This window comes from Myotis yumanensis, unplaced genomic scaffold, assembly GCF_028538775.1.
Source record: "Myotis yumanensis isolate MYYU_CA2020_CCGP unplaced genomic scaffold, mMyoYum1.0.hap1 SCAF_19, whole genome shotgun sequence".
NCBI classification, from domain to species: domain Eukaryota; kingdom Metazoa; phylum Chordata; class Mammalia; order Chiroptera; family Vespertilionidae; genus Myotis; species Myotis yumanensis.
In genome coordinates, this window is record NW_027223770.1 from 12921536 (window position 1) to 12946545 (window position 25010).

The following is a 25010-nucleotide window of genomic DNA, read 5'->3' on the forward strand; positions in this document are numbered from 1 at the left end:
TAGACCTCCAGGGACTGGAAATGTTGAGCCTTACTACTTGCCAAGCATAGCAGCCCCAGGAGGTCAGAAATTACAATTTTTGTCCTGGTTTTCAGATGAGATAGGCCATCTGAGTGGGGGCTGGCCTTCAGGCCAGGACTCAGGCTGGAAGCCTGTTGGGTCCTGAAAAGGAACTTTCTGGCTTGGGTTTTAGGAGTCTTTTCCAAGGAACCAGCTTGTGTTGGCACCTGTTTCAGGTGCCAAAGGAAGGGTGCCTAGTGCTGTCCCAGGCTCTACTTACACTATCCTGACCCTAAGAGAACCCGTGGGGCATGGAGCTGCATGGGGAGGAGTAGGCAAGAGCTGGACTCTTATCTGCAGCCCAGAGCTTGGACTCCAGGGTCTGAGCCTTCTGGGGGCTGCAGCTATTGACTAGGGGAACAAGCCTGGCCCTGAGGGAAGGGCCCCAGCCCTCAGCTGAACCAGATATAGGGCCTACTAGAACCCACTTTATTATGGCATCTGGTAGGTCTGGTGGATGCAGCTCAAAGCAGGTCCCTTTCCAGGTGAATTCTGAGGAAGTGGCTGGAGCCCTGACAGGCAGCCCCCCATCAGCTGTGGGTCCAGTGGCCCCTCACTCAGGTCATGCTGCTGCTCAGCTGCATGGCAAAGTCCTGCACATGTTCCTTCAGAGTCTGGCGGGCATCTGCCTGTGCCCGCTTCTCCCGCGCCCTCTCCTGCTGTAGCTTGGTGAGCCGCAGCCGCAGTCGCTGCTCCCGTCGCTTGCAGGCCTGCAGCTGGCGCTGGGCCTTGTCCAGGGCATCGAGTGCAGCCTCAGCCCTCCGCTTCCAGAGCAGGGCACTGCCCACCTGGTAGCTGTGCTCATTCTGGATGTAGGCTCCAGCGGGTGGTGGGAGGCGCAGCATGTAGGCTGAGGGTGAGACAGGCCGCGGCTCGAGAGGGGACGGCTGCCGCTCTGGCTCCCGCTCCGGTGAGGGCTGGGCGCTGCAGCCTGCTTCATCTGCTTGGGCACCCAGAGGCCCCAGGAGGTCTGAGAAGGGACTGCTGAGGCCAGGCTCCAGTCTCCCAGTAGGGGAGGCTGGCAAAGCAGCAGGTGCCGAGGCCTCTTCCACAGGAAAGCAGGTGACCTCAGCAGGTGGAGGTGGAGAAAAAGGAGTTGTGGGTCCTCGGCCCTCAGAGCAGCTGTGGGGAGAGTGACAGGTCAGGCTAAGGGCTTGCCAGACCCCACTTCACCAGCCCCCCTGAACAGGAGCATCAGCCCACTCCATAGGCTCAGGACCCTGTCCATCACTGCTGCTGGTTGACACTCTAAAGCCCAGTCCCTCAAAATTGGGGTGAGTGGGGCAACCCCCACCCATAGCACATACCGCTTCCTGCATCGCCTGAGCCGGCTGACATCGGGGGGACCAGGTGGGTAACTGTGCCCCTTGGTCTTGGTTGTCCGGCGCAACTTGGTGAAAGACTCAAATATCGTGGGAACTGCCCCCTCCTTCAGCCTGTGATACCCACTGTTGGGGAAAGCAACCTGGATGAGATGGAGAATGAGCACTGCCACCCCCAGCTGACCTGCAGGGGATCAGAGTGAGCATGCCCTCCAGCACCCTGCAGCAGGCTCTCCAGTGCTAGCAAAGTTAGTTTGGAGAAGGCAGAGTTACACCAATCTCTTCCCTGCAGGATCCCTCCAAGTTAAGGTGTGTGGAAAGGCTCCACCAGAACTGGGTTGACCAGCCAAAATGAATTACAGTGGGGCCTTGACTTACGAGTTTAATTCGTTCCGAGACCGAGCTCATTAGGGAGCTCGTTAACTCAAATTACTCTATCAACTCGATGCAAAAAATCGGCCAAGAGACAGCTGGTATCTCAAAAAAACTCGTTAGTCGGGACACTTGTAAGTCAAGGCCCCACTGTATTTCATTTGTGGACCTGGTGGGAGGACTGGGGTTCTAAGGAACTCCTGCTGGAAAAGCTAATGTTTTCCTCTTGTGTCACTGGCACAGCCATCCCCAGGGGGTGGGTCTTACTGTCCTCATCTGCTGGAAGAGGAAACTGAGGTACAGAGCTGGGAAGAGACAGCGATCCCCGAAACCAGGTCTTCCTGTTTTTGTGCCAGGTGATTCAGGAATCTCCCCATCGGGCCCTGAAGATACCCCAATGCTGGCTGGCAAGGAGGCTCACCTGATTCCCACCAGCTCAAAGCAGTTCTCCTCGAAGTGTTTGGAGCAGAAGTAGATGTACTCGGATGCTGGGTCCCATAGGCCCTGGCCGCTGGGGTCCAGCCTCTGGCAATTGGCCAGCCACAAGCCTCGCCTTGGGTTGTCCTTTTTGGGAAGTCTGTGGAGCCACAAACCTGTGAGCCGCAGGCTTCCTGAAGCCCTGGGGCTATGCTGCCTACGTTCCCAAGATGGGAAGAGCTGGCCCTGCACATGCTGCCAGGAGACCGCCCTTCAACCCTAACAGGGAAGCACCGTCCACCAGAGCACAGACGCGGAATCTGAGGCCTCAAAAAGAGGCACAATGTGCTCAGCGTCATCTAGTAGGTAAGAGTCGCAGAGCAGAGAATTCAAGGGTGGAGGAGGTGCGTCCTTCCTTTCCCGTCCGGACTCAATTCCTCCTAGATTGCCCGCTTCACCCCTTCCCACCCACCCACAAGTTCAAGCTTCGCCCCAAACAGAGAACGCGCATGTGCAAGTGTGGCTTCGCGCCAGCAGAAAGGGCACATGCGCACGTCAACCGGCGTGAGCCAGCACGCACGCGCGCTGACCTGTGGAAGGAGATGCCGCGATTGCGCGTCTCGCGCGTATCCCGAGTGCAGCAGCCGGCGGCGGAGCAGTGACGCGGCATCTGGGGAAGAGGCGGGAGCTTGGTCGCGGGTGGCTGTCCGGCCCGTAGGGGCCTCGAGCCCCCAGCCGCCGCTCCGGTTCAGGCGGCCCTGTCTTGCCGAGTCTCCCACTGCCTGATCTCGCCCGAACCCCTTCCCAGCCCTTTCTCCGGGCTCCCGTCAGCGGCACTCACGGTCTCGCCATTGCTGAGCCGCCGGAGTCTCGCGAGAAGGCGGAAGTTGGTACCATAGAGACTGGGAAATACGGAACGCTCGTCCGAGGGGCGGGTCTGATCCCGGAAGCGGTGGGAGCGTGGGGTCGCAACTGTGAACGATTCGTTCTAGGCTCCCCGTACGCCTTCGTCATCGCAAAGTCGGCCCCTCGCCTTTGCCCTTTTGTGCCTATTGGCTGTCGACCGGTAGTGCCCTGGGGCCGCACTATGCATTCGCGGAGGCCCCGATTGAAAGAGAAACTTCAACGAAAATGAGCCTGGACTCGAGTTCAAACCTGACAAAAACCAGTGCTCACTTCTGGAGAGGTGCCTCTAATTGGAAGGGCGGGCAGTGGGCAGTGATTGCGTTTTGGGAAATGTGATGGGCAGAGGCTCTGTGCTAGCGACTTCCGTCAGGGCCCTGAAAGGGAAAAGCTAAGGGCCTTCCTGGAAAGGGAGGTCAGAAATTGGGTTTGTGTTGCTTGGGGCTGCCTCCCTGGCCCCTCCCACAAGACGGTAAAAACAGCCACTCTGCAGCTCAGAAAAAAACGGGTTACTATTCCATTTTCCAAACATGAAGTATGGAACGAAGGATTTAAGAATGTTTAAATTTAAAATAATTGAAGCACTTTTTCTTCATTTCCTCAGCTGTGCTTTTTGAAGCCCTTTCTGGGAGTAACACGGTAATTAAACGTGCATAGTTTTTCAGTTTGAAAGGAAATGCTTTCCCCTACAAATCCACTTGGAAAAAGGCAGGTATCTGGATGGGGAATTTTGTCAAAGTGCAGCACAAGGGATAGATGATGCTTCAATACAGAAACTTTAATAGGTAAACATATTGTAATGTTACAGTGTGTGTGTGGGGGATACAAAGGGATAGGTGCCAGCACAACTCTCCCATTCAGTATTCTTCCCCTTCTTCAGCCTCAGCTTCCACGGAATCCACGCCCACCTCTTCATAATCTTTCTCCAGAGCTGCCAGGTCCTCCCGGGCCTCGGAGAACTCCCCTTCCTCCATGCCCTCCCCCACATACCAGTGCACAAAGGCTCGCTTTGCATACATGAGATCGAACTTATGGTCCAGGCGGGCCCAGGCCTCGGCGATGGCGGTGGTGTTGCTCAGCATGCACACAGCCCGCTGCACCTTGGCCAGGTCTCCTCCAGGGACGACGGTGGGGGGCTGGTAGTTGATGCCCACCTGCCAGAGAAGGAGAAAATAGAGTGAAGTTTGTATTGTGGCCTCAGAAATGGTAGCTTGTTTTTCAAAACTGGAGCTGTGGGCCCAGGTTAAATGAAGCCCTGTAGAAACTGGTACATTAGTTTTTGGCAATATCTGTCAACAGTTAATATCCTTTAACTGTTTACTTCTTTATAAATTTCTTTTGACTGGTGTTAGAGGCAGGGCGCAAGAGAGAAACATCAATTTATTGTTCTAATTATCTATGTATTTCATTGGTTGATTCTTGTATGTGCCCTGACTGGGGATTGAACCTGCAACCTTGGCATATAGGGACTCTGCTCTAACCTACTTAGCTATCTGGCCAGGGCTAATCATATACTTTCACTGTTTGTATTTACTCACACAAGAACACAAAGCTATATGTATAAAGACTTCTCTGTATTTAATTTAAAGCACTGTTTGTAATGGCAAAATTGGAAACAAATGACCATCATTTGTTACACGCCCATATAGTAAAACACTATATATGATTATGAAAAAGAATGATAAATCTGTCCTGGCATACAAATATATCCAAGGTATATCCAAGGTATATTGTATTGTATATTTGGTAAAAAAATAAGTTGAATTCTATGTATTTATGCTTAGAAATACCTATAGAGTAATAAATAGACTAGCAGGGGTCCTCAAACTGCGGCCCGCCGAAAACATTTATCCGGCCCGCCGGGTGTTTTTGCCACTGCTGTGTGCATAGGAATTTGTTCTTAATTTTTTTTTAAACTATAGTCCGGCCCTCCAACGGTCTGAGGGACAGTGAACTGGCCCCCTGTTTTAAAAGTTTGAGGACCTCTGGACTAGAGGTTTGGACAACTTAGGGAACATAATGCTGGAGGAAGACAAATGCCTGGGAATGTGCTGAGGTGGTCACCTATCTCTGCCCTGGTGAGTAGATAGTAGTTAGTGGCAGCCAGGCACACCGTTCTCCGTAAGAGTTGGGGAGGGCAGGGTAAAGGGCACAGGGGGTTCTGACCCTGATCAAGGGGCCCCATGGCTCTAAGGATAGGGCCAACCGGCCCCTCCTAGTGGGAGTGCTGCCAGCTTCCGGTTTTCTCTGGCCACCTGTGTGCAGCAAGTTGAGTCCGTCACCTACGTGAAAAGAATGTTCATTCTTTGCCCATGTTGCTAGGCTCTTCCTGTGAACCTCCCCCATATAGCAAGAGGCATAATACACATTGAATATGCACAGAACATCGCTGTAAGGACAAAGCCCTGGGGAAGGAGAAGACGACTTTAGTCTTTCAGCATTCTTGTTTTAATATTTTCCCACATATGTGTGTTTCTATAATTAAAAAAACGAAACATATTTAAACATGGATGATTCCTTGAAAACACCATATCCCTAAACAAATGGTTGTTAAAGAACATGGGAATTCACATGGTCCATCTGAGGTTGGACTGTCTTCCCTGGGTACAGAAGAAGCTTTGACTTCCTGCACCTCCTCACAGACCAGCCTCCCTACTGGTTCAAAGGAGCCAGAGACTCAGCTAGGAGATGAACCTGGGCACAGGGCACAGCAACTCCCACAATGCCTACCAGCTAAGGCTGGCTTAGATGTCCTTACTTTCCAAAGGACACAGTGACTGAAAGAAACTTTCCTCCACTCAAGAACTTGGAATGCAAGGTTTCAACATATACCTAAAACCTCTACGGTCTGCAAACCTATTTAAGACTTAATGATTTTTTTTTTTGCATGAATCACTTAAAATTTACTTCCTCAAAGACAATCTGTGTCAGTGTCTTAAGTGGGGCTGACAGAGGGCTAGATACCTTCAATTATGTGGGTAGTCAGTGGCAAGTTACAACTATTCCAAATGGGAACAAGATGACATATATTTCTGCTACTTATGATTTTCAGTCTGGCATGACCCTGGACCTTGCAATTCCCAAAATGAGGGCTTACAAATGTGGGGGTCTACAGCTTTATCTAATGCAGAAAACCAATTGTGAATGAGGACTTAAATACCTACATTTCTATTACAAAAATTTTACTATTAAAATTTTTTTTTAATCATTTCAAGGTCAACCTACATTTCCCATACTAAATCCACCATCCTAATGGGAACAACGATCCTTCAGAAATTTTCCTGTTCTGTTAAAAAGGTACACTAACTGATGACCAAGAGCCCAGCTGCCATGGAACGGGGTATTCTCCACAAGGGCAGCCTCCCATCGCAGGGTCTGCTGCATGCTGAAAGGTAAAACCACTCGTTATCACCCAGTCCTACCTTAAATCCCGTTGGGCACCAATCCACAAACTGGATGGTGCGCTTGGTCTTGATGGTGGCAATGGCCGCGTTGACATCTTTCGGGACCACGTCCCCCCGGTACAACATGCAGCAGGCCATGTACTTGCCATGGCGAGGGTCACACTTGACCATCTGGTTGGCAGGCTCAAAGCAGGCGTTGGTGATCTCAGCCACGGACAGCTGCTCATGGTAGGCCTTCTCAGCTGAGATGACTGGGGCGTAGGTGGCCAGGGGGAAGTGGATGCGGGGGTACGGGACCAGGTTGGTCTGGAATTCCGTCAAGTCCACGTTCAGGGCCCCATCAAAGCGCAGGGAGGCCGTGATGGAGGACACGATCTGCCCAATCAGACGATTGAGGTTGGTGTACGTGGGCCGCTCAATGTCCAGGTTGCGCCGACATATGTCATAGATGGCTTCGTTGTCCACCATGAAGGCACAGTCGGAATGCTCCAGGGTCGTGTGGGTGGTCAGGATGGAGTTGTAGGGCTCCACCACGGCCGTGGACACCTGGGGGGCTGGGTAAATGGCAAACTCTAGCTTGGACTTCTTGCCGTAGTCAACCGAGAGCCGTTCCATAAGCAGAGATGCAAACCCAGAGCCGGTGCCGCCCCCGAAGCTGTGGAAGATGAGGAAGCCCTGCAGCCCCGTGCACAGATCCGCCTGAGAGAAAGCAGAGACCGTGAGCAATGCCTTTCGAAGCCACACCGCCAACCTCCCACAAGCCTAGGTCACTTCTCTGACTCCACAAGGTTAAATGGATCCCAGTCACCCCAGGTCACATGCATTCCACGGAAGGGGAGGCAAAGCAGACACAGATGTATGGATGGAGGCACTGCAGCCACACCAGGAAGGAGGACCACGGGTTCATGATTCTGCCTTGGGTTTTGCCAAAACAACCCTGGAAGGCTTCCCAGCACCTTCTTACCAACTTGCGGATCCGGTCCAGGACCAGGTCAACAATCTCCTTGCCGATGGTGTAATGGCCTCTGGCGTAATTATTGGCTGCATCTTCCTTCCCGGTGATCAGTTGCTCAGGGTGGAAGAGCTGCCTGTAGGTTCCTGTGCGCACTTCATCTACAAAGAGGACACATGTGCCATGGCCTTTAAGGATGATTGTTAACTCACCAGCATGGACAGATGTGGGGACCGTTCAATTCTACCAAACACGTGCTGTTCCTGGTAGGTCAACAGCAGCAGTGTATCACAGGGAGGCCCTACGTAATACACAGAGCACATCTGCAATCTATGGCTCTAGGGAGGTAAACTCAACTCCCGGCACAAATACCAGCTTGACCGGTTCCCAAAGAAGAGAACAGAGCGCTCACCCCTGCACACAAGACTACATGTGCATATTTCTTTCACACCAAATGGTATAATTTTAAAAATGTTTCATACTGGACAGTCACTAGGTCAGTGTGCTTTTTGCCAGGCAGTCCTATCAGGGCACCTGTGTGGCCTGGTCTCAGACTTTAGGGTGACATCTGTCATCTCTGGGTGACCACTGACAGGTCTGCCTTTGCAGCTCTCCTCAGGCTTCTAATCTGGAGGGACCCAATGAATGTTCTCTACTTACCTTTCTATGCCTGAGACGCAGGTTAAGACTCTTGTGCACCAGCTGAGAGAGTGCACAGCATTAAGGAAGAATGAGTGCCGAGTGCCCTGCAGGCAGGATCTACAGCTGCCTGGGCTGAGGCAGTCACGAACGAATGAATCTGTTATAAGCCCAGCTTACTCCTGGCAAAGCCTTTTCTGTGTTAGGTTTTTCTTTTCTTTCTTTCTTTTTTTTTTAAAAATATATTTTATTGATTTTTTACAGAGAGGAAGGGAGAGGGATAGAGAGTTAGAAACATCAATGAGAGAGAAAGAGAAACATTGATCAGCTGCCTCCTGCCCATCCCCTACTGGGGATGTGCCCGCAACAAGGTACATGCCCTTGACTGGAATCGAACCTGGGACCCTTCAGTCCGCAGGCCGACGCTCTATCCACTGAGCCAAACCAGTCAGGGCTGTGTTAGGTTTTTCTAAATCAGGAGCCCAAGCCCCACATTTCAAGCACTAACCTTTCAGTTTCTCGCCTAACATGGTCACGGCTTACCTGTGTGTCCATCCATCCTTTCTGCAGAGGAATTCCAAGGAGAACCCTTGGGGATTAACTAGGCTCTCTCAGCCGCCCTGCTTGCCCGAGTACCTACCAACCACGGTGGGCTCCAGGTCCACAAACACTGCTCTGGGCACATGCTTGCCAGCCCCAGTCTCGCTGAAGAACGTGTTGAACGAGTCGTCCCCACCGCCAATGGTTTTGTCACTCGGCATTTGCCCGTCAGGCTGAATGCCATGTTCCAGGCAGTATAATTCCCAGCAGGCATTGCCGATCTGGACACCGGCCTGTCCCACGTGGATAGAAATGCACTCGCGCTGGGAAACAGAACATAAATGTGAGATCCATTCGTTTTCCAGACAATTGTCACTGTACGGCATGGAAATATAATTTGAGACATGTATACGCGTTTCAATGTCTAAGGCTTTCTCAAATGTTATTTTCTACGAGGTTTGTGTGATCCACCTATCCCTGTGAAAACTGAGGTGCTAAACCACTTAGCTAAATGCTAAAGTTAGTCCCAGAACCTAATTGTCAAAATTAATGCTATTAAATCTCTACCCTGTGTACTGGGACAAAAGTGGAAAGTGCATATAAAGTCCTTGTGCACACACCGAAATACAGCTGCATTGAGAAAAAGCACTTGTGTATTTGAGTTGCCAACTGTGAACTAGCTAGCTGCTTGTTTCACGGCCTGTTTGTATTGGAAAGAAATGACAAACTGGCTGTTCAGACTTGGATATCTGTGATTTATGTGACCGTCTTGCTTGAAAGTAATAAACATTTTTACAGTTCTTAGTTTTAATTTCTAATGGGACAAGTGCAGGGAGGTTCCGAGGCCAGGAAGTTTGGGAATCGCCCTCCAGTGTTCAGGAACTCAGCGCTGTGGTTTGTCCTCTCGGAGATAGAGGAGTCCAGGCCCCCCCACAACCCAGCTGCCGCCCGGCTCTTTAAGGCACAGTTTCCGGGGAGCTACCCGCCCTCGCCGACACCCCTCTCACGCTGGCTGGAGGTCACCGCCACCCACAAACTCAGCATGAGCCCGCGTCCTCGTCCTCCTGTGCCGTCCAGGGGCCTCCGGGCCTCGTGGTGCCCCTGGGCTGGCTCTTCGCTGGCCTCCCAGGCCCCTCTCCCCGCCTGGGCCCGCCCCCGCCGCACCCCGGGCTCTCTCCGAGGGCCGCGGCCTCACGTGGCGGGCTTCGTCCACCCTCCCGCCTGGGAGCCCGCCGGCTGCCTGTCCCCAGGGTCCTTCCAATGTGCGCCGGGCCTACGACGCCCCCGCTCAGCCCCAGGGCCTCACCATGGTGAGCTCTGCCGCTGCCGGACTCCGCTCCTCGACCGAAAAACGGTACCACAGCCCCCGCGCGCCCAACGGCCACCGCCGCACGGTGCACGCTGCCCCTTATAGGCCCGCCAAGGCCCAGGCGGCCATTGGTCCGGGGCGCCTCAGGCGGGCCCAGGCCTAGGACCCAGCTTCTCATTGGCTGTCGCTGGAACTCCTGGAGTGTGGCACTTTCTGATTGGATGCGTGTTTGGCGGGAAGGCTGTGGGGGCGAGGAAGGCCGAGCGCGGTCGGGTGTTCGGGAGCCTTCTCCGACTTGAGGTTGGAGCGCCTGGGGCGCCCGCCTGGCCGGGGCACCGGATGTGACCGTGCCCGTGAGCACCCGGCGGCATGCGAACGACTCGATGTCCCCCTTGTGCGGCCACCCCCTCGCCGGGCACCTCAAGCCTTTGCCTCTCTGTTTCTTAGGCCTTTTGCAAACACCGCCACCTCCCAGAGGTATGACCGACATCCACCTTAGGTCTGCACCCTCTCACTTTTCCACCCCTTTCCGGTGCAGAAAGGCCTGTTCTGGCCAGCACCCTGAAATTGGGCGGGATTTTAATGAGGAATGGATGTCCTGGGACAAGGGGATGGGGCGGTGCCCATTTGGGAGGACTTTGGAACAATGACTTGATTCTTCCATTCCGTCAAGATCGACTAACCTCTCTTTAGGATCCAGTGTGTGTGGTTTTTTTTTACTTCTGGGAAAAGTGGGGGCAGAGGGACCCAGGCTCATCGCCATAACGCAGCACTCTGTTCTGGCGCCAGCCTCACCCTTCCCTTCTCCGTGAAGGAGCGTGGGGAGCCCGCCCCTGACATGGGCCGTTCCTGTAGGACTTGGGGAGCCTCTGAATGGTGCCATCAGGCCTGCCCTGGGGAGGGTGGCATCGGTAATAGGAGGAAGGGGGTGGAGGAGGGTCAGAGAACCAGGGAAACCAGGAGAAACCCGCCCCGCCTTTTCTCCCCATGAGAGGGAATCTTTCTGTCTCGTTTAGCTCAGGGCCGCCATGACTAAGTACACAGACTGCTTGGCGGGTGCAGCTCAGAGGTTGAGGGTCGACCTATGAACCAGGAGGTCCCGGTTCGATTCTGGGGGGTTGCAGGCTCGATCCCCAGTGTGGGGGGTGCAGGAGATAGCGGGTCAGTGATTCTCATTGATGGTTCTGTCTCTCCCTCTCCCTTTTCCCCTGAAATGAATACAAATATATTTAAAAATAAAACCTGAACTCCTTTCTTTAAACAAACAAACAAAAACCAAAACAAAATACCACAGACTGAGTGGCGTAAACAACAGGAATTATTTTCTCACAGTCCTGGATGCTAGATGTCCCAGATCAAGGTCGGGGAGCATTGGGAGGGCTTGCTTTCTGGCTGGCAGTGTCTTACTGTGTCTTCACATGAGAGGACAGGGAAGAAAACAAGCTTTCTGATGCCTCTTCTTTTTTAAAAAAATATATTTTTATTTATTGATTTCAGAGAGGAAGGGAGAGGGAGAGATAGAAACATCAATGATGAGAGGGAATCATGGATCGGGCTGCCTCCTGCACGTCCCACACTGGGGATCAAGTCTGCAACCCGGGCATATGCCCTTGACCGGAATCGAACCCGGGACCCTTCAGTCTGCAGGCTGACGCTCTAACCACTGAGCAAAACCAGCTAGAGCCTGATGTCTCTTCTTATAAGGAGACTAATCCTATTGGATCATAGCCCCACCATTACGACCTCATTTAACCTTAATTACCTCCTATCTCCAAATACGGTCACATTGGGGGTCAGGGCTTTTAAGATACGAATTGTGGGGAGGGTCATAATTCAAGATGTAGCACTCACTTTACTCAGGATGTCAAGCACACCATGCACACAACTGAATTGTAGCCTGTATCAGGTTGTGTTTTTAAGTACCATTTATTTTTCTGATTATGAAAATAACACATACTTAGAGTAGAAAGTGTGGAAATGCAGGAACATTAAAAACATTAAAATTCATAAACCTTCAGGCCTCCAGTTTTTAGTATATCCATGTAATTATGCAACTATTACCGTAATTTCAGAATATTAAAATATATCTTTAAAATCTTTTAGAGAGAGGGAAACATCAATCCATTGCCTCCTGCACACACCCAACCCCGTATTGAACCCATAACTTTAGTATGTGCCCTGTCTGGGAATTGAACCTGGGAACTTTTTGGTATACAGGATGATGCTCCAACCAATTGAGCCACACTGGACAGGGCAATTTTAGAACATTTTGTCATCCCAAATTTCACTCTTTTTTACTGCCTTTGTATGGATATACCACGTTTTATTTACCCATTCTTCAGTTGGTGAGCATTTGCCCTTTGCAGATATTAATAATGCTGCTGTGAACATTTGTGTACAAGTTTTTGCGTGGACATATGTTTTTATTTCTCTAGGACTGGATTTGCTGGGGCATATGGTAACTCCATGTTTAACCTTTTGCAGAAATGATTTTTTTAATCCTGATTTTCTTACTTAATATTAATCTTGTGCATTTTCACAAATTGCTCACTGTACTTTGAGCACTTGGCTTTCCATGTTCCAAAGTTCCAAATCTTAGAAACCAATCCCCTCTTAGTTGGCATTTAAGTTATTTCCAATTTTCATGATTATAAATAGCATTACTTCTGTAGAGCCGATTAGTTAGACCACCGGATCAAAGGACACAGGCAGTTAAGGCTCTCAGTGCCTATCGATAAATTGCCTTCCCAAAAACGTGACAGTCTGCATCATGGCAAGTTGAGTTTGGGAATGCCAGTTGCACATCGCCTTCTATTTTAATTGTCTCCCACGGTAAGTCCCCAGAGCAGAGACTTGTTTGGGCAACTTTGGCCCCATGCCCAGCTCAGTGCGCGGCACATAGTACAACTTCGCGTCAGAGGAATGAGGGAGAACAACGGAAGGCCCCCGTTCATGCAGTGGATGGGGATGGAAAGGCGGATACAGGTGTCTTGAGTCATCGTGAAGATCGGCTCCATGAGACTTACCACCTGGTTGACATGGTGACTCAGTGCAGACTCAAGTGGTAAGAACACATTGTGAGGCTGCACTCCACAGTCATTTAGGGGCCGATGCTGGTAGGGACGGTCTCCAGACTGCCAGTAAGTCTTTTTTGTACTCCACTCTGCCGGCATCAGTCTTTATGCAAAGCCCTGGAAGAATCGCCTTCACTGAGCTAGCGAGGTCCTCAAACTCTCTGTGCACCTGGATACCCTGAGGAGAAACCAAGGATCACTTTCTGAGAACTTGACTTTTTTACTCACACACACGAGGTCTTGAAGAAGCTCCTTAGGACAGCTTCTTCCCTATGGATGACAGTGGTATCACTCCTCAAACTATTAAAATCAAGAAGAGAAGGGGCTCCAGGGAGACTTCTAGGGACCTGCTCTGTTTGTTGAGCTGGGGGCTGATTATTAGATATACGCTGTTTGTGAAAATTCACTGAGCTCTGCCCTTAATCTATGTGTACTTTTCAGCATAACTGTGCTTGTAGATAAAAAAAATGAAAAACAGGGGCCGGGGAAAAGAGAGGGTCTGTCATCTCATTCTGTTTTCACAGTGATCCTGGTTGATAGATATTAGCCCCATTGAACATAAAGAAGAGACCGAGTTCTGCAGCGGATTTTACGAGAACTATAAGGATTCAGAAGCATTTCCCTTAAAGCTGAGGATAAAATCTGAGTCAGATTAGACTAATGGTAACAGTTAAGGAACAGGGAAATAGAACATTGCATCTAGATTAGTGTTGGTCTCTAATTCAGGATCCAAGATCCCATATGATGGGCTCAGGACTTGGTTCCAGGCCTGTCTGATGGCAAATCCTGTCCTATTTTTATTATATAAAAGCTTCTGAAAATAAACATGCATTGCTTTAAATAAGCATGTACTTTGGCAGGGCAATTTTTAAAAAAAATATATTTCATTGATTTTTTACAGAGAGGAAGGGAAAAGGATAGAGAGTTAGAAACCTCAACTAGATAGAAACATCGATCAGCTGCCTCCTGCACGCCCCCTACCGGGGATGTGCCCACAACCAAGGTACATGTCCTTGACCGGAATCGAACCTGGGACCCTTGAGTCCGCAGGTCGACGCTCTATCCACTGAGCCAAACCAGTTAGGACTGGCAGGGCAATTTTATATATCGTTCTATTTTTTAGAGTGATAGAGTCAGGTGCTGACAGGAATTCTCTGAGTAGAGGGAACATGGTCATGGCAAGCTCTTTCTGGCTTTGGAGTCGAAGAGACCAGGCATTTGGGGGCAGAAGGAAAGAATAAGAATGTTCAAACCAGTTGTCCCAAGCCTGAAGGACTGAAACTGTAAAAACATATCTCTGGAAAGACTTTGACTCAAGTCTGGGCTTAAATAAATCAGGGTGGAATAAGCAGTGATTTGTGACAACTTTCTTTTAATAATTCACATTTGGGGATTCTCTCCTTAATGTTAATTGCCTTAGAAAAGAGTGACATTTGTTTTTATATTAAAAAAGGCAAAATTGAATGAAAATGGGTCCCGATTTCCCTCACAGCCACACAAATGAGTCTTCCAGCACCATGATTCGCCTGCAGGCAGTACAGGGAAGGTGGGGGAGGGGGCTGCCTTGCAGGTGCTGCACCCGCAAATCCAAATATTAGTGAACAGTAAGCATTGTGCCTCTTGAGCCACTTACGCTCTCTCAGCCCATGAAGAGCCCAGGCAGGGGTCGGAGGGGAGGCCACAGCAGTACCTGCAGTCAGGCCTGGGAGTGGAGCCAGAGTGGCATTATGACCTACTTTCAGGCCTGGTGTGGGGCTCAGACTCAGCCACACCATGTATCCGGGCAGGGCACTCTATTTCTCTAAGCCCCACTTTCTTCCACTAACTATACCTCAGGGCTGTGAGGAGGCTCAGAGGTGAGGTTTGTGAAAAGTTCTTACAGAGAAATCCAGCAGTTCCAGGGCAGACACTGGATTATCCCGGACAGACTTGAGGACACCCACGCAGCCTTCACTTCGCATGGGATTCCTGGACATCTAAGAAATACACACACACAAAACTGAGAAAAGCTGACCCTAGGGAGACCGGGAGAGCACCCCAAAAGGGAAGATTGGGGATTCCGTGTCTCTGATGATGTGCCTCAGGATAGCCCCACTGTCTCAACTCACAAGGTGTCTCCATCAGACAGAACGCCCTGGATGAGGCCTCAGGGCCAGGGAAGAGAGGAAATAGACACTGAGCACCTACCCAGTGCCTGGCTCTGCCACATGCCAAGATGCACACACACAAGACACACTCCTGCCCTTAAAGAGCTCACCCACTGGGGGAGGAGAGGAAAAGGAAACATCATAGCCCTGACCGGTTTGGCTCAGTGGATAGAGCGTCGGCCTGCGGACTCAAGGGACCCGGGTTCCATTCCGGTCAAGGGCATGTACCTTGGTTGCGGGCACATACCAAGTAGGGAGTACGCAGGAGGCAGCTGATCGATGTTTCTCATCGATGTTTCTAACTCTCTATCCCTCTCCCTTCCTCTCTGTAAAAAAATCAATAAAATATATATTTTTTAAAAGAAACAGCATAAAAATGCAGTGTGATAAGTGCAGTGAGAGTGAGTGTGAGCCAACTCTACCTGGGAGGTAAAGGTTGGGTAAGTGGTCAAATAGCTGAGCTGAGCTTTACAGATGAGGTGGGTGGAGCTGGGCATTTCAGCAAGAAGAGCAACAGGGGCAAAGAGAAATAAGAAAATGCACAGAATGTCTGGAGAATTCTAAGGAGCTTGGGTGAGATAAGTACATTTCAAGTCAGGAGGGAGAGGCAGGTTGGCAGAGCCCATATCCTGTCTGCAAATGACACAATACTAAGCTTGACTTTATCCACCAGGGAACCTCTGCTGGGTTTAAAGCAGGGAGGGACAGAGGCATATTTCTGGTTTAGAAAGGTCACCTGGTAGCAGGTGGGAAGAAAGGGCTAGAGATGAGAAACCAGCAGGTCAACAAAACTCCAGGAGGGAAAGTGAGAAGGAGGAGCAGGTAGCCTGAGAGCTCTTCAGGGGAAAGGAAGGTGTGGGAAAGAGGGAGGGACAAGCTTCTGCCTGGATGAGAAGGAGCCCTCCCCCTCTACACACACCATGAGGCAACCTTTAGAGGGAGATAATGCATTCAGGTTGGACTCTGAGAACCCCATGTGCCTATGAAACATCGGGGGGACCATCCAGCAGGTGGAAATTTGGATCCAGAGCTTAGGGAGGTCTGGGTTCTAGAGCAGGAAAGGGGGAGGGCATGGGATGGGGTAGGGGGTGGGAGAGGAGTGAGCCTCAGACTGGGGATGGGAGTGCTCAGGGGGCTCCTCTGCCAGTTGAGGGAGTTGAGGGTCAGGCAGAGCTGGATGTCCGCCCCCCCCCCCCCCCCCCCGGAGCTGGTGGTACTATCCTCTGAGCACATGCTGTGGGCACAGTGGTTCTCATGGAGCTGTTCTATCCTCATTGCACCCTCGCTTCTCTGTCTTCTCCTCAGCTTCTCCGTCCCCACTGACAATCCTGGAGGAAGGAAACCCCTGCTGTGCACACAGGGCCTCAGGTAAGTCTGAGTAGTGGCAACAGTGCACCTGGGCTGATCCTGGGTTCTAGCAAGGCCAGAGGAAGAGCAGGGGAGAAGATGAAGGGGAAGCAAGGGTGCCTCAATCATCAGCAGCAGAGCAGCACTCTGGTGGGCTGAGAAGGAGAAAGGACAGCTGGGAGATGTGGTGATGCCACTGGGAGGGAAGGATGGAGCAGGGAGGAGTCTGAAGAAGCGCATGCACCAGGCTAGAGATGGGTGAGTGAGTGGCAAGGGGAAGACGTGGTAAAAGAGGAATGCAGGAGGCCCCCTCCCCCTTCTGGGCTCTGGAACCTGTGTCCCCTGCTGCCACTGGGGTGGGCTTTTGTGACAGGGGAAGCATCTGTGTGGACAGACGCAGGCAGGTCTGCTGGGGCCTCCCCATCAGTCTAGCACTCACAACAAGAATCCTCAGTGTCTGGTTGACCCGGAGGCCCAGGCCCAGGCTCCGGGCTCCCACCGCAGAGATGTGGTTGTTGCTGCAACAGAAAAACATGTGCATTGTGCTATCTTCCGTGCAGCTGCACAGAGCCAGACTGTCCCAGGATCGAGCTGGCCCCTCTGGTGCATCCCCTAGGTAGGGTTTCAACCCCAGCCTCCACTCATGCTCCGGGGACCCTGGGCAGGGCAGAGTGTGAAAGCTGGATAGTGATCCTCCTTCACTGGAGGCTCCCAGCATTCAGATACTTACCTGGAGAGGTTCTCCCCACCCCCACCAGCTGTTGCTCCTTGGCCCTCAGACTCAGCAGGTGTTCTCAGAGCTGGCCCCCAGTACCTATCATCATGACAGCTGTTTCGGAAAACCACCCGGCTCCCTCCCCATGTCCTCTCCTCCTCCTCTTGCTGGACCTCAGCATGGCACTTTCTCTCTGGAGCCAGTCCCATTTCTTTCTGACTTCTCAGACCCCAGCTCTGGCCTCAAATGTCAGCATCTCTCATGGACTCCTCTGGCCTTGGCTCCTTACACGGGGAGGAAGGGAGGGAAGGACTACAGCAGACAGGCCCTGCTCAGTCTGCAGCTCCTGGGAGGGGCTCAGCCCTGGCAGCCCCAGCATGACCTGTCAGGCTTCTGTCCCTCTCTTTTCCTCGACTTGTGGTCCCTCCTCCGGTTACCTACCGAGGGCTGAGAGTCTGCCTGGGCGGGGAGGAGCAGCACAAACTGCAGGCCCCGCCCCCAGCAGCCACGTGCTGAGGAGAGCATGCATATGGACCCACTTATCAGAGTCAGCTCCTCTTCTGAAAGGGAGGAAAACACACAGAGCACCCAGCCCACACCAGGCTCTGCTGAAGAGACTTTACATGCATTTGCAATTCCCAGCCCCTGCCTGTGTGGTAGGAATTATGAGCCCAGAGTATAAGTGATGACCTTGAATGAGAGGACGGAGCTAGGTGCTCCTGGATTGTGGCTCAAGCCCATCATAGACTGTGATCAGTTTGGGAATTGAAGTGGTGAACAGCAGCAAGATCACGGAGCCCCTGGTCCCTAGGGTGGCTATGGGCCCTGAGACTGTGACATGGGGGGCACCCCGTTCTCTTCACCTCATGTTGAGTTCCTCCAACACATTGTTGGTCCGAAGTGCCTCACCCACTGCAGAGGCTCCAGGGTCTCCAAAGCCATTGTATGAAATGTCCAGGACTCTCAGGAAGATGTTTGCCTGGGATACAAAAGAGCAAAGCCATGGGACCACAAGCGACAGTGGAGAAAGCCAGAGCCACAGCCTTCGAGCCCAGGACACCCAGGGTGCAGAGCACAGACTGAGAGCAGGATAGAGGTTCCAGGGAAGTCTCGGGGCTTGGATGATGGTGACCAGTAGAGCAGAACGACCAGAAGCACAGCATGGAGGGTGGGTGTGGGCGTGAATGCAGACCCCAGAGATGCAGTGAGCAGACCCCATGCCTGCTTGGGGACCTCTTGAGGGCAGGTACCCCAAGGCACAGAGCAGCTCAGGGGCCTAGAGTTGGGTGAAACTTGCCCAGGGGGCTGTGATGGGGAGAAGGACAGGAGCTTGTGGGGATGCTATGAAGACAGACCTGTCACCTTGTGGGGAAGGACCCCAGCTCAGCCCCTGTTGGAGCGCAAGACAGTAGCTGCCATTCCCTGAAGAGGACCCCCAAAAGATAGCTGACACAGAGGGCATTTCAGGCGTTTTGTGCCACCCTGGAAGAGACTGCAGCCACCCATTCCTCAGGCCTTTGGACCACAACCATGGGAGCAGGTGGCTTGTTAGAATGTGTGCTGGGATCTAAGCGTGTCACTCAAAGAGGCACCTGTGCATGCCCCATAGGGAGCATGTGTCCCCCACCATGGAGAGTCTGTGATGTCTGGGGAAGGTGTGTAGTAATCAGCTGCGGATTCCTCAGTAAATGACGTGAGACTGGGCACAGTGTACTGAAGTCATAAAATGGGTCTGGAAAAATGAAAGACCCCCTAACAAAATATCCCTTAAGCTCTGCTTAAAAGGTCCAAGCCTCTTTTCCGAAGAGCTGCAATGATGGGGAGCTGCTCCCTGGGAGACCTGCCTTCAAGGGACAGGCTGGCTGTGGGGTGGGTGGGGGCCTCATACCCCCAGTCCTCTGGCAAAGGAGACAGCGCCTGGGCCTCGAAGATGATTCCAGCTTAGGTTAAGCTCGGTGAGTCCTGTGTTTTCTGCCAAGGCTGGTCCAAGCGTCTCCCCTTCCGAAACACCAAGACAGACCTTCTTATTCACTCTGTACGTTCCTTCAAAAAATGATCCTGATGCCTGCTGTGTGGCAGGGTCTCTGCTAGGCATGAGGATCACAGAGTTGAACCCAACATGGGCTTGCCCTGCCCCCAAGGTTTTCATATTTAAGGGGGGAGGGATAAGTACAGATGAATGGGAAGGGAACTATTCTAAACTACAAACAGGAGGCATAGGAACAGAATGGGGGCTGACCCTATTTGTGGGGAGGTCAGGACAGTGAGGACAGAGGCGATAACCTTGAATGTCTGCACACATAGAGGAGAGCAGACAAGGAAAGACCAAATATACACAGGGAGCATGGGGCACTGGTGGAAATGCACGCAGGCCTGGCACTGGGCAGGGTGAGGGGAAGCCAGTGAAATGAGGTAGGAGTGATGGGCAACTAAGAGATGCTAAGAGGCCTTGAATGCTAGGCCAAGAGTCTTGGGCACTGCCCTATCATTGGTGAGGAGGCAGGGTGGGCTTTAAGAAGTGACAAGGCTGACCCTGGCCAGTTTAGCTCAGTGGATAGAGATTTGGCCTGCGGACTGAAGGGTCCTGAGTTCAAATTTGGTCAAGGGCATGTACCTCAGTTGCAGGCTTCTACCTGGCCCGGACCCTGGTCAGGGTGTGTGCAGGAGGCAACCAATCAATGTGTTTCTCTCATATTGATGTTTCTCTCTGTCTTTCCCTCTCTTTTCCACTCTCTCTGAAAACCAATGGAAAAATATACTCAGGTGAGGATTAAAACACACACACACACTCACACACACACACACACACACACACACACAATAACAGCCTGGGGGGGGTGGTGACAAGGCTGGATTCCTTAGTGGGTGTAGGTAGTGGACTAGGGTTGGTGAGGGCAAATATGAGAGGGTGAGGGACTAGTTGAAAGCCTGATGCCATGGTCTAGGCTAGAGGTGACAAGACTGGCACAGTTGTAGTGGAGAGAAGGCGGTGGTGGTAGAGAAAGGAAATGGTGGAGGGCGGTGTGTAGAGTGAGAAACCCTAAAAGATATTCCGTATGTTAAGAGGACAGAAGCCCTAGCCACCCGCCCACCCTGCTCTTCACCCTGTGGGCACTCAACCAGTCTGACCTCTTCTAGGTCTCAAAAGTGCCAGCACCAACTCCCCTCCTGGCTGTCCCCTGCGTGGAACTGTTGAGCTCCCTCTTCACCTGGCTAACAGCTCCTCGTCCTTCTAACCTGAACTCTTAGCATTAGAAAGCCTTTCCTGCCCACTGGGCTGGGCCACCTTGGGCCTGTGTTGACAGCTTTCATCCTTCCAGGCTCTCTGCCTAGTGTGTCTCCCCCATCAGCTTGGGAGTCCCACAGGGATCTTAATTTGACCCATCTCCATGGTCCCCACAGGTCTAGTAAGGCTGGGTTGAAGAAATGCACAGATGAAAAAAGATGAACTGAGCAGAGCGCTCAGCCAGAACACTGGCCAGCAGACCCTGTAGCACCTTGGAGAGCAACTGAGAGACAGCAAAGACTCCCTGTACTATGTGTGCTGGGATTCCAGACCCCACCCAGGACTGGGTCTGACTCCTGCAGGTATGCGGGTTCTCAGATACGGTACTTTCCTCTTCTTCAGACACTTCCAGGGCTGGGAGGAGAGGGCAGTGGTCCCTCATGTTGTAGGGAAGCCCCTACTTTGTTGAACAGCTGGGGGGTGAGAATTTTCTTCTACACCCATGTATGAATTGACTTCTTGTAGTTCCAATGCGACCATTACCATGGGTCATGTGGGGAGACTGAGACCCAAGCTCCTTCACCCCTCAAGGGAGTCAGATCCTTTCTCAGGGGAACAAATGATCCCACTATGTCTGTCCTCTTCCAAGCTGGGGACCCAGCTCCATATTTGTGTAGCCTTTGCAGGGCCTTAGCTTCCAGTCCCCTCCATCCTGGCCACCTTTCTGGTGCAGGCCCAGAGGGATGCCTATACTTAGTTTGTTGAAAGTCTGAGATGAGTTTCTCTTTTGATGTTACTGGCTTCTCACAATACTTTCTTAGAAGGCAAACTGACATTCTGGCCGTTAAGTTCTAGGGCTGTTTCTCACAGGCCAAGGCTGTGCCACCCCACTCACTCTAAGCAGCTTGAGACAGAGCAGTGATTCCCAAACTTTCTGGACCAGACAAATCTCCTGGTCTTCCAGTAAAGACACAGATGCATCCCCTCCCCCCAAGTCTGATTCAGCAGGTGCCCAGGGATCTGTATTCCTAACCCAAGGTCCCAGGGGATTCTTATAATTTATTGGAGTGCTTGGGGGCAGGCAGGTCAAATGCCATGTTCTGGGCAAAGCAGACAGCCCATGCAATGGCCCTGGAGCAGGAGAGAAAGTAGTAAGGCCAAGGAATCTCACTGATGCCTTCCAAGGCACTTAGAATAAAATCTTCATGCATTTTGCCATGTTTTGTAGCCCTTCAGCCCCCTGTTGCCTCTCTATCCCACGGCCTAGCCACTCTCCCCTGGCTCACTGATGTCTGCCAGTCTGGGTAATAGGCCTGCATGTTTATTGTCCTTCTGATTGAAATGCTCTCCCTCTGACCTTTCCATGACTGATTCCTCCCCCACCCTGCTCATTTCAATTTAATATATTTTATTGATTTTTTTACAGAGAGGAAGGGAGAGAGATAGTTAGAAACATCGATGAGAGAGAAACATTGATCAGCTGCCTCCTGCACACTCCCTACTGGGGATGAGCCCGCAACCAAGGTACATGCCCTTGACCGGAATTGAACCCAGGACCCTAAGTCCACAGGCCCATGCTCTATCCACTGAGCCAAACCGGTTACGGCTCATTTCAATTTAAATGTCATCCCTGCACAGAGGCCACCTTGGCCACCCCTCTAATGGGTGGTTCCCATTTTTCTCTAGAATCATGCCCTGTTTGTTTCTTTAGTAGCACCAATAATTATGGAGAGTTATCTTGTTGATATGTGTTCCTTGAGGCCCGGGCCTTTGTTTTGTTCATGGCTAGATTCTTAGTGGCCCTATCAGCTCCCAACACATGTAGCAGCAAGCAGTGAGATATTCGTGGAGCGGATTAAGAGTCCTGTGTGGAAGGAGTGGGAAAAGGGCAGGTCTCTGTGGGACCTGGGGAGCAGGAGCCAGAGCATGGATGCTTGATGGGTCCTGCCACCCTCCACCCACCTCTGCCCCAGGAAGAGGAGCTCAAGTGTCTCATGGTGGCCTTGGCTGGGTATTACCTGCTTGGTCATTTAGCTGGTTATAGCTCAGGTCCAGGGACTTCAGGCCCCTGTGGGCCAGCAGCAGTTCAGCAAGGTACTGGGCTGCCTGCTCCTCCAGGCTGTTCCCTGCCAGCTGTACCTTCTGTATGGCAGGGTTTGCCATGAGAGCAGCGCAGACGGCCTGGGCTCCCACCGCTCCCAGCTGGTTCTCCGACAGGTCCACATCTGGGGGTTGGCACCACTCCTGTCAGTGGAATTCAAAGCCAGGCGCCATCCTCCTCCACCCTATTTCATCCCCTAAACCTCCAGGTCTGAGGTGGCAAAGGGGCTTGTTAGCCGTACTGTCCAGGGAGTCGCTATGGCTTTGCATGGCGACTCCGGCACCTATCAGATGGGTTTTCTCAGGCCCCGGGTAGCTTCCCTGATGCCCATTCCCACCCCATGTGTCCATGAGCTTCTTTGTCAAGGGGCTAAAACCACCTACTTCCTGTTGCTATGGAGAATGCCTGTGATGGAGATGTGGCCACCCTGTTAATCATTTGAGCCTGGTAGTAATACAGGCCCCCCCCACACCCCGAAGCTCTCACTGCCATATTTCTGGGGACTGACAATTATAGTCTAAGTGGCCATGCTCAGAGCACCTATGTGGGCCAGACACTCATCACTTATGTGGGCCACAAGCAGTTTCACTGATTCTCACCACATCTCCAAAGTCTAAGTGGTATTGTTGTGCCATTTCACAGATTGGAAATTGAGGCTCAACAAGGTTGAGCTTCTTGCCCAGGGTCACCCTTCTTATTAATGGCAGAGGCAGCATTTGGATCCAGTCCCACCAAACACCCACCCAACCCTCCCTCCTCTCACCCTGCCTAGCCCCTACCTGTGTGTCAAAGGACTCTCCCACCTGCACTCAGGCACTGGGAGGCCACCACATGAAGAGTGTGCCGGCCAGGGGAGGAGGTGAGTGGGTGGCGTGGGGTTGGTCAGGAAAGGAGTGGCATCAGCTTTGGGTGAACCACAGAAGGTCTAACTCCACCCTTGTGATGAGGTCCCCTCCCCAGCAACACCAGCAGGTCCCAGGTGAGAAGCTCTGGGGGCAGGGTACACCCCTCAGAAAAGGGAGGACTCAAGCCTGCCCACCTACCACAGATGCTGCTGCTTTTGCTCAGGGCGTGCGCCAAGGCCTCTGCGCCGGCCCCACGGAGCCCGTTATCCCGAAGGTCCAGCCGCTTGACATAGGGATTGGAGGATAGTGCAGGAGCCAGAGCCCGGGCCCCCTAGGACAGAGAGGGGCCTGAAAGGCCTGATCCTTCCTCGGGCTGAAGGCCCCAGACGTAGATAGCTGCTACCTTGGCTCATGTTTCCAGGGCTCAGCCCACTTGGTGCCTTCCAGCTGGAAGGCCCTCCCTTTTCCACGAGCTCAGGGGACCCCTGCTTCTTGTTCTAGGCTCCACCTAGATCCCACTTCCTGGAGCCTTTCCTGATCCCGCCTCCAGCAGGCTAGGTGCCCACTGCAGGCTCCCCAGCCCTGATTGAATTCTTTCAAAGCCCTGATCCCACCTGTCACCCGCCTGGGTGGGACATGCCTGGGACAGGCTCAGGAAGGGGGATACACCCATGGCTGCTGCCTCCCAGGTCCTGTCCCTACAAGCCTGGCCCCAAGGTTCCTCCAGGGGTACCTGGGGCCCCAGGCCACGGTGCCGCAGATTCAGCTCTGGGGCTCTCCCTTGGCGCAGAAAGCAGGAAACGGGCACGGCACCGTGGGCCCGGCAAGACTTCAGGTAGAGGGTGTCCTTGACCAGTTCTCTGAGCCCATGGGTGCCTAGTAGGAGACAGAGAGAAGAATGTGGATCCCTCTTCAGGCACAGCCAGCCACCTTCCAAGGGTTCCCCTGTCCTCTGTCACCGCCCAGCATTTCACTCTGCAGCGTGTTCTAACAGTGGAGCTTTTGATGCCCCAGGAGCATTGTAGGGAAGGCACAGGGAGTTGCCGCCACCGGCTATGCTGAAGGTGTCCCACGGAGGGATGAGCTCCCTGCTCGGCTGGACAAGGGCCCCTGCCCAATTGATCCCAGCCTGTCCCTCCCACTCCTGCTGAAGAAGCCCCAAAGGTGAGACCAGCCTAGCAGGCCCTGCCCAGAGGCACCTTCCGTCTCCAGGTTAGAGTCCGAATCTGTGTCTGAATCCTCAGCCTCCGGGACCCCTGCAGGACGCCCAGCTGCCGTAGCTGCCGCTGCCACCTCTTTCTCCTGTTCTTCACTCTCCCCAGACTTCTCGCAGGGACCCCTCATGGTTACATCCATTTTGCATTTGCTGCACCGATGTCAGGACTACACACACCACATCATTAGCCAGGGAATCTGGGCGGACCCTCCTACTTCACCAACCAATTGCATGTGGTGTGCAGCGAACAGGCTTCTGTTGCAGCAAATAGAGACCGACGCAGTCACCCGGGCAACCTGGTGTTGTTGGTTGCTGCAGAAACCGCCTCTAGTCTGCTCTGAACTTGAGTCCGCTCTTAGCTAGGCGGACAAGACCTTGAGTGCAAGGGGGGTGGGGGGCACTTTGCGGGTGCTTCTTCTCC

At 52.5% G+C, this 25010-nt stretch overlaps 3 protein-coding genes and 1 long non-coding RNA gene across 6 annotated transcripts; 1 reads left to right on the plus strand and 3 right to left on the minus strand.

The window, feature by feature from the left end:
• Positions 1-468: 468 nt before the first annotated feature.
• THAP7 (THAP domain containing 7) lies at positions 469-3066 on the minus strand. 2 transcript variants are annotated; one of them, XM_070399998.1, is made up of 5 exons: positions 3013-3066; positions 2762-2841; positions 2176-2331; positions 1368-1508; positions 469-1182 (listed from the first exon to the last, which is right to left on the minus strand). In XM_070399998.1, exons 2-5 carry the CDS (start codon positions 2839-2841, stop codon positions 618-620), a joined length of 942 nt encoding a protein of 313 aa, XP_070256099.1. In that variant the 5' UTR covers positions 3013-3066; the 3' UTR covers positions 469-617. The 2 variants fall into 2 exon arrangements, with proteins under 2 accessions (XP_070256099.1, XP_070256100.1); XM_070399999.1 differs by lacking the exons at positions 1368-1508; positions 3013-3066 and having other exon boundaries at positions 2762-3006.
• LOC138997995 (uncharacterized) lies at positions 1712-9383 on the plus strand. Its single transcript, XR_011469059.1, has 3 exons — positions 1712-3357; positions 6290-6466; positions 7074-9383. It is a non-coding gene; the product is annotated as an uncharacterized lncRNA (long non-coding RNA).
• LOC138997994 (tubulin alpha-3 chain) lies at positions 3931-8967 on the minus strand. The gene is made up of 4 exons (XM_070400000.1): positions 8710-8967; positions 7443-7591; positions 6497-7177; positions 3931-4228 (listed from the first exon to the last, which is right to left on the minus strand). The coding sequence occupies exons 1-4, from the start codon at positions 8828-8830 to the stop codon at positions 3932-3934; spliced, it is 1248 nt and encodes a 415-aa protein (XP_070256101.1). The 5' UTR covers positions 8831-8967; the 3' UTR covers position 3931.
• A 2469-nt stretch (positions 9384-11852) lies between the features above and the next one.
• Positions 11853-24752, minus strand: LRRC74B (leucine rich repeat containing 74B). Of its 2 annotated transcripts, XM_070399739.1 has the most exons (9): positions 24573-24752; positions 24107-24249; positions 23572-23704; positions 22446-22652; positions 19090-19199; positions 18065-18180; positions 16926-17004; positions 14873-14968; positions 11853-13170 (listed from the first exon to the last, which is right to left on the minus strand). In XM_070399739.1, the coding sequence occupies exons 1-9, from the start codon at positions 24727-24729 to the stop codon at positions 13015-13017; spliced, it is 1197 nt and encodes a 398-aa protein (XP_070255840.1). In that variant the 5' UTR covers positions 24730-24752; the 3' UTR covers positions 11853-13014. The 2 variants fall into 2 exon arrangements, with proteins under 2 accessions (XP_070255840.1, XP_070255841.1); XM_070399740.1 differs by lacking the exons at positions 11853-13170; positions 14873-14968 and adding an exon at positions 16419-16467.
• Positions 24753-25010: the final 258 nt, after the last annotated feature.